The sequence below is a fragment of the Zingiber officinale genome, chromosome 8B (genome assembly GCF_018446385.1).
Source record: "Zingiber officinale cultivar Zhangliang chromosome 8B, Zo_v1.1, whole genome shotgun sequence".
Lineage (NCBI taxonomy): Eukaryota > Viridiplantae > Streptophyta > Magnoliopsida > Zingiberales > Zingiberaceae > Zingiber > Zingiber officinale.
Genome location: NC_056001.1, coordinates 4,596,923 through 4,609,965, shown reverse-complemented (window position 1 = coordinate 4,609,965; position 13,043 = coordinate 4,596,923). Strand labels below are relative to the sequence as shown.

Here is a 13,043-nt window from a genome sequence, read left to right as displayed (position 1 = left end):
TTTTAACTGACATTAGGTATTCAAATCCAACTCCACAAAAATATCATTCGAAGGCACATCTAACGGCATATTAATTCTTTTATTGCTCCAACGAATATTAGTTCGTCATATACTTGCAAAATATTAAAGTTTCTCATTTTTGGACGAATGAAGTGAAAAAAAAAACGACTCCAATAAATTCTCCCACGTGCTGCCATTTCAGACTTTATTTCCATAACAATTGCATTTGCAACACATGCCACACCATTTCCTTTTTTTTGTGTTCTCGTTACGGTCAATACCAACCTAACTAATCCGAAGCATTACCAATTCAAACTATAATGTGGTTGCGAACCCAGTGGCGGACTCTGGACACCCAGCTTGTCAACAAGGACAAACCTGCCGGGGCCCGGGTCCTCCTCCTTGGCCGTCCTCGGGTGCGGTGGTGAACCCCTCTTCCGCTCCTCTTCTCCCCCTTTCTCCCTCATCCTGCTTCTCCGACGCTCTAGGGAGGCCGATCTCTCTCTCCCCTTTTTTCCCCCTCTCTCTTTCATTCTTCTTCCTCCTTTGCTTATCGAATCTGCCGACAGTTCTCAGGTCGTCCGTCGTCTCTCTTTTTGAGGATTGACACGTTCGAATTTGCGTTCGCATGCTTGGATTTAGGTAATAGCTGGTTTTCTGCGTCATCGAATTTAGGTAATTATTGGTTTTAGTTGTTCTGTAACGGAAATTACGGTATGCAGGTAATTAGTTCCTCCCTATATTTTGTTTTTCTATCTGATTGTACATCGACGAGAGTATGAGAGAAGTATTTGTAATTTGGGAAATTTTGAAGTGTTTGCCCTAGTTGTAACCCTGATAGAGTTTGCTGAGATTTTGTTTCGGTAGTGGCATGTAGCACTTGGATCACATTTGAGCTAGGTAATTGTATTGGGCTGTTGTCATTTAATATGAACGAAGAGATCCGTTATTAGAAAATCCATTTTATAATTTCTACTAATTGATTCTAACATTCTTAACAATTTGTGGAACATGAGTCTCATTTAAGAAATAAGAATGAATTTTCGATACAAAAAAGTAGCAAAAAATCATATGATTCAGCTGCATATGTAGCTGGTCTGGTGCTAGCTTCATTCTCTGATGTGATTTCAGATCTATTTGTCTTAAATACCTTTACTAATTGTCACAATCCAGTTTAATGTGAAAACTAAGAAATTAGATTACAAGCCTAGAACATGGTCTGAGTTTCTTGTGGCCTTCTGCAAATATCACAACATCGTTCATCATGGTTGCTTTTGAAACTTGGCCATTCTGGTGTTTGAGAAAAAAATGCCATGGTTGCTGTGGTTGTTGTCCTCTAGGTAGTTGATATATGATTAACTTGAGCACAAATGCTTTTTTTTTTCCAACTGCAATAGTCCCTTTTTTGTTTTCTATTGTTATGAATCTTTCCTAGAATTGAAATTGTAATTTGTTAGTAAGCCTTCTTCGTTGAAATACTGAAAATTGAAGGACTTCTCCTGGTCATTTGACTTGAGATGTTTCTTGTTATGATTTTTCTCTGATGTGGGCCTTATCGACTACCACAATGAGTAGATTATTCCAGAATAGTCACATGCTTAATAAGATGATGTCATAACTCCTGCATGAAGTGCTTGGTCGTCTTTTCATCTGCAACATGTGATGTGAAAAATGATATTCATAATGCTGACTCATACAATGCAATTTTTATGCTCTCTTATTGACTGTGTTAACTCTTGGCCATGACTGGTGGTAATACTAAGTCCAAATGGTTGAAGCAACTTGGTCCTTGCTCATTTGATAGAGAACTGCTCTGTTCAAGAAGAACAATAAATCTAGAAAACATTGGATGGAATTGGTTATACTGAGGGTAAAAAATATATTTTTCAGAGCAAGCTTGATACCTAGTGAAGCACACATACACCAGTTATTCAGATTATTTGGGTGCCAGTCCATATATTTGTTTAGGACTAAGGAGGTGGTTGTTCATGGCAGGGTTGCCTTCTTGTCTGAGGTGGTCAACAAAGATCTAATTGTAGGAACATCTAGAGGATCAGAAATTTTAAATGCAGTAGTTCATGTTTACCCCAGCTCAAATGATGCCCTTTAGGCCTTGACAGAAAGCTGATCATCAAGAGCATGGTGTCTTCAACTACATGACTTTGACGAAATGTTCTTTTTGGGGTTAGGTAGACTGTATCTTGACTATTTACCTTGTGGCACACAGCACCTTCATTTATCCTGGGCACTACATATTTCATGCAATTGTCCCATGTGAAGCATGTATTGACATCAGGCTTTTGTCCAGTCAAGTTTGTGCTGGATCCTACTTAGGACATTGTGTTTATTTTGTCCTTGGTTCTAGGAATTTTGTCTTGTAAACATTGTGTTGAATTTTCTGTATAATGCATGACACTACTTTCTTGCACCATGTTTGAATAAAGAAAATCTATTATTCTGGTGATGACATTATTCTTTGTACCTTCAATCTAATGGTCATATGATGGTCATTCTAGTGTTTTTTTTTTGTCCAACAGTCCTTCAATAAGTTGATTTTTTGGTTCTTTTCCTTTTTTTTTCCCCATCAGAACAGGTTCATAGTTAGTTCTAGAAGTCAAATATTTGAAGAATTACTTGTATTGTGCTTGAAAAATGCTATTCACATCTATAGTTAAAGAAGGTACACTTTTGTTGCGAATTCTGTGGAATATTCTTATCTTTGGCTTTTACTAGGCACAATGAGGACATCATTGCTAGGGGAACTGCTTGAAAGCATCAAAAAGTTTCATCTTTTATCTGCTAGCAAAAATGCGAAACATGATATGGTTCAAAGATACTGTAGAACAATTGATCAGATCCTTGAGCATTTTAAACAACTGTGTTATGAAATTGCTGCTTCTGAGATATCTTTGGACGAGCAGCTGGTCAACATGTTGAAAGAGCTAGATGTTGCAGTCAATGAAGCTGGGAAATTTCTTGAAAGTTGGCATTCAATGATGAGTAGAATTTACTTTGTAAGTGTATGCTTGCCTTAGACTATTAAGTATACTGTTACAGTTGTATACCATCTCATATGGCATATGCAGTTTGCATGATTTTATTTAAACTCTATTTGGTTCATTTGAATCAATCTAAACCAAATTGACTTGAGATCTAAACTACACTATTTGTAGCTTGTAAGTGTTAACTTAAACATTAGTGTTTCAAGTGATAAACACCTTGAATATTTATTTTATGCATACCCTTTATATCTATAATTTATTTTACATTGCTGACTAATATTGGTTGTAATATTTCTGTGTTGTTCATTTTATAATTATCACACATATATATATTATGTGGAATTATAAATTGGATGCATTAATAAATACATTTTCTTGTATGTTAGCTATTTTTATCCATAATATTTAATATAGACTACAGATGCCTCCGTATATTGCATATGCACTATGTAGTGGATTGATCACATTACCATCTTGATAGTATAACTAATTTACATCATATTCATTAAAAATTTTAACTAGTTGTATATTATTTTATATGATTTTAAATGACATGAATCTGGTCCTAATGGCCCTAAGGGACAGGCAACTTGATGATCAAGTTAGAAAGTTGAACCTGAATGAAACAATTGTACAGTTCTTGTACCTAAATAAAACCATCATAAATTTGTTGGATGGAAATGGTGCAAAAATTTCATCAAGTATTCTTCCTGTATATTTATATGGCAAATGAATTTGGGAAAGCAACCCAGACTATACACTTTATAAACAAAGTTTATGTGAACATTGTGACAAAAGAGTCCTTGTACCTCAAAATTTTGGATATTGTTGATGCACAATAATTAACCAATTTACTCCTTAGAGATTATATCATGAGTTCACCGTTACTTTATCTTTTTCTATCAAATTTATCATACCTAAATTACCAGACCTACTCCTAGTTTGTTTTCTTTCATTTGCTTCTATGCTTTTGTATAGTTCTTTCCCATTTTGGATGATTTTTTAATAAAAGACCAAGGCAGGGCATCTGCACTCCAAGGACAAATGAGAATTAAAGGAAGAACAAAAAAACAACATATTTAAATTTTTTTGCCAGTGCAGGAGACATACAAGCCATGTTGTTTGTTCTATATGATGTTTGATGATATACTTGTGTTATAGTTATTTATTCACATACGAGCTGCTAATACAGTTGTCTATTTGTTTTGTTTAATTATTTTTCTTCTAGATGAATAAAGCTAGCATGTTAAATCTATTAAAAGTTCACGACATAATATGCAATCTGTTTTCATATCTGTTATGGTTACCAACATGCTCACTGAATTATTTTTTTGCAGGTTTTGCAAATAGAAGCTCGTGTAATCAAGATATCTGCATCCACACTTGAAATAAGTGAACTGGTTACTCCTCTGCTTCTGAGTCCAATAGACAGTACCATACTAAAGTGCATTGAGGTAAATGTATATATGAATATGCTATCACCTCTCAAATTCAAATAATGTTTTGAGCTATTTAGAATATTCCATGCCTTTTTCGCTATGAGCCAACATGATAATTTTGCTTTTATCACTGCACAGGAAACGCGGTGCACAGATGAATACATATCAGTTGTCATTGAAAAGGCCATTACTGACCAAAGGGAAAATAATAGGCCTAGACCTGAAGATTTGGATAGAATTTCTGACTTTCTAAGCTTGTCATGCAATCAAGAATTGCTCATGGAGGATGTCGCACTTGAGAAGCTCAAAACTGAGCTCGACTGCAGTGACAATCAGGAAGAAGTAGAGAAGATTGGCCACATGGTTGGCCTTGTCAAATATATGCATTACTGCCTCCTTGAAGTTAAGCAATTGCATAGTATAAATGGTGTCCCTGTCCCTACTGATTTCTGCTGTCCGCTTTCATTGGACTTAATGTCTGATCCAGTTATTGTGGCTTCTGGACAAACATATGAGCGAGCATTTATCAGGAAATGGATTGATGATGGTTTTAATGTCTGTCCGAGGACTCATCAAACACTTGGACATACTAACTTGATTCCAAACTACACGGTGAAGGCATTAATTGCAAACTGGTGTGAATCAAACAACATTAAACTTCCTGATCCAGTGAAGTCCATGATGGGCTTGAATGTTCCTTCTGCTTTTCTTAAACCCACTGAAGCAAGTGTTACTGACTTTAGTGTTCTTCAATCTGGAAATTCTGCCAAGGTGAATCATCAAAGATCTCCAGAACATGGGAAAGTGATTACTTTAGAAAGGGACTCCCATTCTTCTAATGGCGTCTACCATGCAACTTCGCTTTATCTGGATTCTGATTCATTACCCACCCTGCAAATTGCGAATGGATCTGATGCAAGCATTTCAAGGTTATCCTTAGTTAGTACTGCAAGGGAACCTAACTTGGAACAGAGGAATACAATTTCTGGCAGCCAAAATACCAACCAATCAACACAAGATTCAGAACCCTCAACAGATGATGAGCGATCTCCACGTCATGAGCAGACTGAATCTGCTCCCAATGCTGTTTCGAGACAGAATGTTCAAAGACCTAGGGATGTTAATGAACTCTCACGAGTTTCGAGTGATTTGACACATTACAACAGTGATGCTTCTGGTGAAGTTGTACAGGATACTATATCCTCCTCCTCCCAAAGAGAAACTGAGTTTGCACCAAACTTGGATGAGGTTCATCCTAGAAACCATAATATTTGGACACGTCCATCTGTCCCCCAAATCATATCTTCCCACTCCATGGAATCCAGGTGTGATTTATCTGGTGTCGAGTCTGAAGTTTGTAAGCTAATTGTAGAATTGAAAAGTGATTCCATAGCTAAATTGAGAACTGCCACAGAGGAACTTCGCCTTCTTGCTAAGCATAACATGGAAAATAGGATTGTTATTGCAAATTGTGGAGCTATTAACTTATTGGTTGGGCTGCTTCATTCAGCAGATTCCAAGACTCAGGAAAATGCTGTTACTGCCCTCTTAAACTTGTCGATTAATGACAACAATAAGATTGCCATTGCAAATGCCGATGCCATAGATCCTTTGATTTATGTGCTTGAGATAGGCAACCCTGAAGCAAAAGAAAATGCTGCAGCAACATTATTTAGTCTGTCAGTGATCGAAGAGAACAAAGTTAGGATTGGGCGGTCGGGTGCTATCCAACCTTTGGTAGACTTATTAGCAAATGGGAGCCCTCGAGGAAAGAAAGATGCAGCAACAGCATTATTTAATTTGTCAATCTTTCATGAGAACAAGTCACGAATTGTACAAGCTGGAGCTGTGAGACACTTAGTTGAACTGATGGACCCGGCCGCTGGTATGGTTGACAAGGCTGTTGCTGTTTTAGCAAACCTTGCAACTATACCAGAAGGGAGAAATGCGATTGGTCGAGATAATAATGGCATCCCTGTACTTGTGGAGGTAGTTGAATTGGGCTCTGCACGAGGAAAAGAAAATGCTGCTGCAGCTTTACTTCAGCTATGTACTAATAGTGGTAGATTTTGTAGCCAAGTTATTCAAGAAGGTGCTGTGCCCCCATTGGTAGCTTTGTCACAGTCTGGTACCCCACGAGCTAAAGAAAAGGTTCTGCTATCTATATATATATTTTCTCCATATGCTTGCACTTATATGATCCTGTTAGTAGTGTGCTTGTCTTGTTATTCATTTTACAGAAATTATTTTGGATTTTTAGCCAAGATCTTTCTTGTTATTTGGATTACAAAACTTGCTCTTAAATTTTGAATCAAAGATGATGAATACGCATTTCACTTCTATGCTCACTAAATCCTTTACCTGTCCATCCCTTCGCACGCCCTGAATTTCTTTTACTGTTTGAATTTTTATAGTTCCAGCGGTTTATGTTTGGCCATGTATTTCATCTACACTCCAGTTGTTTAAGGATTAAATGGCATGCATTGAGTTACTTTAGGACAATCTATCTATATCTGTAAGGGAGGGCAAGGAAATCCATTTGGTACCTGCTTGCGCAGGATTAAGGTCAATAGAACTCGCTAGTACTGCGATGCATTATAAATTCACGTGTCATGTTGAGATATGGTCCATTGACAATTTCTGTCTGTGTCAAGGACAAGATTGGTTTGCCTAATACAGGTGACTTAATTGGTTGCACACAAGAAGCTTTTTAGGTTTTAGAAGAATCTATCTCTGCCTACTGGTGCTTGATGCATGGACGAAAATTAACATTTGATGTTCCTTCTTTTTTGGTTTTTGTTTTCAGGCTCAAGCTCTTCTAAGCTACTTCCGCAATCAGCGTCAGGGCAATGCTGTGAGAAGATTATGATCTAGCTTTAGTTTCCTCAGATCTTATATGCAAGTACATAAGTTTGGTCCTGCCAGCTATTTTAGGCTTGGTGCACTCTTCCCGACGGTAATTACAAACCGTCTTCGGAGTTTTCTAGCGTGTTGATGATGCATGAAACTTTTTGTCGGGCGTTTTCTTGTAGAGAACTTACAAGTCTGTACAGTGTTTATTGGCGTCAGCATCGGTCTCGATTCGTTTTTGGCCGTTGCTTGGTTGTAAATGTTTATTCCTGTACAATATGTAATCTTTTCTTGTAATTTCCATCTCTATAAATCCTTTTATTATTCATCGTTCCTAACCGAAACAATTTTTTTTTTTTAAAAAAAGAAAAACTTATTAGAGCAAAAGTGATATCGTTTATCCCAAACGTACGATGGTAAAAGATAATTTGCTCGTCTAAGAAGTAACTCATGGATGAAAAAAGATAATTCATGGATGATTATTAATTTTGGAATTATTTGTTCCAAGGGGACAATCACCTTAAGTTTAATATGTTTCTTATAGGGAAGTGGAATTTACAAATATAACATTCTAAAAAGGTAAAATCTGTGTTCTGACTGTCTCACAAGGATAGAATGTGATGCCTCTACAATAATTTGTGGAGAAATTGTTCTTCTATTGTGATTATAAGAAAAATGGTTTAGGAACTTGATATTAAAATATATCCATATTCTGTTAAAGTCAATAAAACTGCTCATTTTTATTGATTATATTTCTTTTAAAAATGGTATGCTCGGAAACCCACTTCTACAAATAGACTTTAAAATTGAAGTTTATAAATTTATCTCTTAATATTAAATATAGTTGATAAAGCTTAATAATAATAATATTTTTTTTTAGTAATGCTGATTTGAATTTTAAAATTGTTATTAATTATTTTTAATATAGTCCAAGTCTGATCTAACACGGTTTGCACTTTTCAGATCAGACGCATCGTTGAAGTGGAAAACATCCAATTTGATTCATTTGAAGAACTAACAATACGTTTTGCTGAAGTAATATAGTAACTTAGTCAGATACATGGTTTATCAGAGATGCTCTTCAAAAATATATAATCGGAATTCCTTAGAGACCAGGCACAACAGAGAGAAGCCAACATACACACTTCCGTTGGTACGTATCGCACCATGAGCAGCAAAGAGGAGAACCAAAATTACTAAGCCAGAAAGAGACTTGCCCTCATCTTCCTTGTACAAGTCCACTGAAAACTTGGCTGTTCCCGGCCAACGTTTGCCTCCCACTCAATTGAAGACAAAAGAATTTGAGACAGAAATCACTACTTGCTTCATGTCTGGCCGAAGTACGGGGTCTTCGTCGATGCAGTGCTTCGCCAATATGGCCATCTAGTTCATGACAAGGTAAAATTAAGTATATCATAACTAAGGTACCCCAGTTGAAGAACTTAATGTGAGCATTGGTGAAGTCTTATCTAATGATACAGTCGTTTAGCATTTTAACTCAGGATCATGGTAGCACAAAACCATTGACAATGTATGTGACTATATATCTTTTCTTATTTGAGAAAAAGAGGAAGTATAATACTAATAAATTCCAGATTTGTTTAGCTTAGCATCATGCAAGACCATCATGCAAATATCTGTAAGAGTCATAGAAAGTCAATATTTAGTTGTAAGAAACATGTAACTACTATAAATCAGCTTACTCTGGAGCCAGATAGCCGAATGTACCAACAACTTTGGTAGTAGAAGCTTCCACTTCGCAAGTCTTTGCAACAAGTTTTGCAAGGCTAAAGTCGGATATCTACAAAAAGGAGGTAAAAAAAAATTTAAACTCATCTTCCTAAATGAGAATTGAATACAAGTCTAATGGACACCTTTGCTCTGAAAGAATTATCAAGCAAAATATTGCTTGTCTTAATATCTCGATGAATGTAATGATCTTTGGACTTTGGTATGCTCATGAATGTATTCTAAACCTCTAGCTGCATCAAGTGCGTTGATATCCATGATAGTGATGTCTGTCCTGTAGGTGGAAATAAGAAAGAAGTTATGTTACATGGCACAGATATAGGTTGCTCTAGTTGCTTGAATTGATCTCAGCCTAATAAATTCGGTCACGGCATGTGCAGAAACTTTGAAGGTAGTTTCAGCAATCTGTGCACTAAAACAACCTTATCAAAAGAGACTATACCCTTGTTTTGGGGATCATGCAGATGATTCTTGAGTAAACCTTTGTGAGCATGCTCATAAATGAGGAAGAGCTCATCATTTGTTGTAGCATAACCAGTCAATTCTACCTTGTTAAAATTAATTAAGATAAAGAGAAAAAGGTTAAAGACGTAGAAGCCAATTGATTGTGGAATAAAGAAGCAAAAAATGCCTAACTGCTTTATCTTTTACCAGACTAGAATGATGAACCTTGCACAAAACTTTCATCTCTGCTACAAATTCTTTAGTTTTCATAACAGTCATTCTTTTGATAGCGACCTCCTGAACATCAAGGTTGTATCAAGAATATAGTCAAGAAAAAGTCAGAATTTCTCAAGAAAACAAAAATTTCTACACACCTGGTCTCGGAGGACCTCATAATAAACAGAACCATATTTTCCATGGCCCAATCGATTTACATCAGAAAAGTTATCACTACATGAAAGTACTTCTTCATGTTCGAAAACAATAGGTTTTTCCATGTCAAAGGAATCACCTGCAGTACCTGTTGAAGGATGAAACTTTGAGTTGATAGAATCAGCCAATTCGGCATCTCGAAAGCATGAAGATCAAAGCAACCACATTATGAGTAGACAAGATTGTTACGTAACATCAATAAAGTCAGTTGTTTGCAAGAAACAATTGTGCCTATCATAAAGAATGCATAGTTATGAAAAGAGTGAGTATGCTAATGTAATCTCTGTTTGTGGCAGAATCCAGAAGGTTTATGTAAAAGCATGTAAAACTTAACACATTTACAAGGGAGTTTCATAAATAATGTCGATCAGAAAATCTTGAACAATGCCCGTTGAAATTTATTGCAAACTAACTTTTGGGAATATCGATTTGGTGAGTTCCTGAATTCACTGCTGATGACTTCACATTTCCATTGCAACAGAGATGACTTCCTGAAGCCTGACAAAAGCTGCTGTTGCGAAGGATATGAAACTTATGAGATGGCGATTGATCAGGATCTTTTGTTGGAATCCTTGATTTAAAGGACTTGAAAGAGATGAATGACATCAAAGCCACAATAATCAGAGCAAGAGAAACAACCATGGTCCCTAAAATCCAGCAGAGTGATGAACAGAATTGTCTGCAAAAATTATTACTAACTCAGAAATTGACTTTCATATAGTAGAATAAGATAGATTTTATGATAAATAAAATAACAAAAAATCCGATATAAGGTGTTACTATCTGACACTTTGCCAATATGAATCAAAACCTGAGAAGCTTTGGCAGGATTCTTCCGACATCTCTTATCTAATCAAATACCAACACTAAATCTTGCAGAATGTAAAATTCATCTGAATGATGGAAGATAGAACTATCCAAGATAACAATAAATGAGATTATGCCATACCTGAAGTTGTAGGCAATGTTGGTGAGGAAGCAGGAGCAAGAGGAGAAATCCGAATGCCGGCAGAATAAGGAAGACCCACAACTGTAAAGGAAAGACAACACTGAACGTTGACCAAAGAATTAACTGTCTGTATCAGTATTAATCAATCTTAATTCCATATGCCAAAGATCTTAGACAAGGACTTAAGGTGAATGAAAACAAACACCATTATGTGTACGTCAAAGAAGACGTAAGTGTTGTGTACACAACACAGAAGGTAGTGCATTTAATATTGGGCGAATACGAAAATTCATCCAACAAGCAGAGTTTTCTCTTACTGAGAAGCAAAAAAATAATCAAACTTTTCATACTCATTTAGTTTGAGCTTCAATAATAGTTTGGAAATAACATCTTCCAATAATCAAATAATCTAACATTCACTGATGGCGATACTCATTTTACTCTTTTCTAGTAAAATGGAATCGCGTCACGTAATCCGCTGTATACAAATTCCTGTATTCGTGGGGTTTGAGGGCAGTAAATAATGATAAGATTGTCCGAAAAAGAAAATGGCAAGACTAGAGTTAATGTGCACTTTGTGGAATATGTATAAACGGCTAATGATTTGTTGATTGTCGTACTTTATCAAATTACAATGCTTGCATCAAATAAAAAGTGGGGAGAATATATTAGGAAATAATTATTATAAGTAAATAGTTATTTATTTCCTAGTTATTAGAGATTAATTATTATTAGAAAATAGTTATTTGTTTCTTAATTATTAGAGAATAGTTATTATTAGGAAATACTTATTGTTTTCCTAATTTATTAATTTTCTATTTTCACTTGTAATGACATTTATATATATCATATGTTATCATTAATAATATTAATGAATTCTATTATCAGCGATAAGTTTAACAGCAATCTTTTTTTTAAATTTTTTTCCTTTCTTTTTCTCCTCTCTTCGGCGTTTACTTTTCTCACGATTCAAAAAAAAACCTTAGCTTTCTTCTCCTTTCTCTGACATTGACACCAACTACGGCCAGAGGAGGCATCGTCGTCCAAAGGCGCCCATCATCGGCCTTATTGCCATCAAAAAAAAAATTTGTTGTCCCTCCGCCGCCGCCGTCCTTGTATCATCAGCCCCCCTTTCCCTACAAATTTAGCGACTCCACCGCTTCCTTCGCTTTCTGCTTCACGGGTTCAAGTCCATCTGTGACACTTCCTTCATCGGTGTCTCCTTTTCTCGAGCTTTCTGTCCGGCCGCTTCTATGATCTCTTTAGCTTTCTTAGAATCTTCTTTCTTCCCTATTTTCCTTTCTTATGTTTTTTTTGTCCTAAAGAAAATTCTCTTTTCTGACTTCCTCTTTTCCACCGTATAATAATTTTATTTTTTCTTTCAAAAAGTCCATTAATAGCGAGGTTCAATTCCTCCTCTTTTCTCTTTCTCTTCTTGTTTTTACTCATAGCAATAACAATATTATTATCTTTTTTCTTAAGTTTAAAGACATCAAATTTCATCCTTCTCTTCCTCCTCTCCTTCGTTTGTTTGTTTTTTATAAGAAGCAGCCGTATTATAGCGATTTTTTCTTCATAAGTATTGTTTTAGCCATCTTCTGATAGGCCAAATAGTAAGTTTTTTTTTTTGCTCCAGCATATGCAGCCACCAAAATGCAGCCTTCTCTCTCTGCTGCTCTTATTCCGATGACAAGTCAGATTTCAGCCTTCAAACAACAACACTTCGTCTCCTTCTAGTTATTGTCTTCTTTCATCAAAGGCAAAATTTAACAAATCATCGTTTCGTTGATCGCATTGGTGGATTTTGCTCTAAAAGAATACCCATTGGCCGCCTTCTACAATGGTTGCTACTGATGACATCATTCCCTGGCTATTTCTCACAAATACTCCTGATTCATTTTCCAAACAACGCACGGTTGCGTGCTCTTCGACTGAGGCTGAATATCGCGTCATTGCCTCTGCGGCATCTGAGATCCAATGGATTAAGTCACTTTTGACAGATCTGTTTCTTTCCGTTACCATGTATGCTGTGCTTTTCACTGATAATTTGAGCCTCCGAACTACGAGTTACTTATATTTCTACTAAGGATCAGTTGATTGATGCACTTATCAAGTCGCTTTCTAGATCTCGGCTGTTTGCTATTTGTAACAAGATTGGTGTCATTTCTAGGACACCAT

At 36.1% G+C, this 13,043-nt stretch overlaps 1 protein-coding gene and 1 pseudogene across 4 annotated transcripts; one reads left to right on the top strand and one right to left on the bottom strand.

The window, feature by feature from the left end:
* Positions 1–305: 305 nt before the first annotated feature.
* Positions 306–7,629, top strand: LOC122014837 (U-box domain-containing protein 4-like). Of its 4 annotated transcripts, none has more exons than XM_042571281.1 (6): positions 306–416; positions 570–642; positions 2,734–3,014; positions 4,340–4,456; positions 4,580–6,592; positions 7,248–7,629. In XM_042571281.1, exons 1-6 carry the CDS (start codon positions 321–323, stop codon positions 7,308–7,310), a joined length of 2,643 nt encoding a protein of 880 aa, XP_042427215.1. In that variant the 5' UTR covers positions 306–320; the 3' UTR covers positions 7,311–7,629. The 4 variants fall into 4 exon arrangements, with proteins under 4 accessions (XP_042427215.1, XP_042427214.1, XP_042427216.1 ...); XM_042571280.1 differs by having other exon boundaries at positions 570–675; XM_042571283.1 differs by having other exon boundaries at positions 355–424.
* A 1,274-nt stretch (positions 7,630–8,903) lies between these two features.
* Positions 8,904–12,818, bottom strand: LOC122015695 (annotated as a pseudogene).
* Positions 12,819–13,043: the final 225 nt, after the last annotated feature.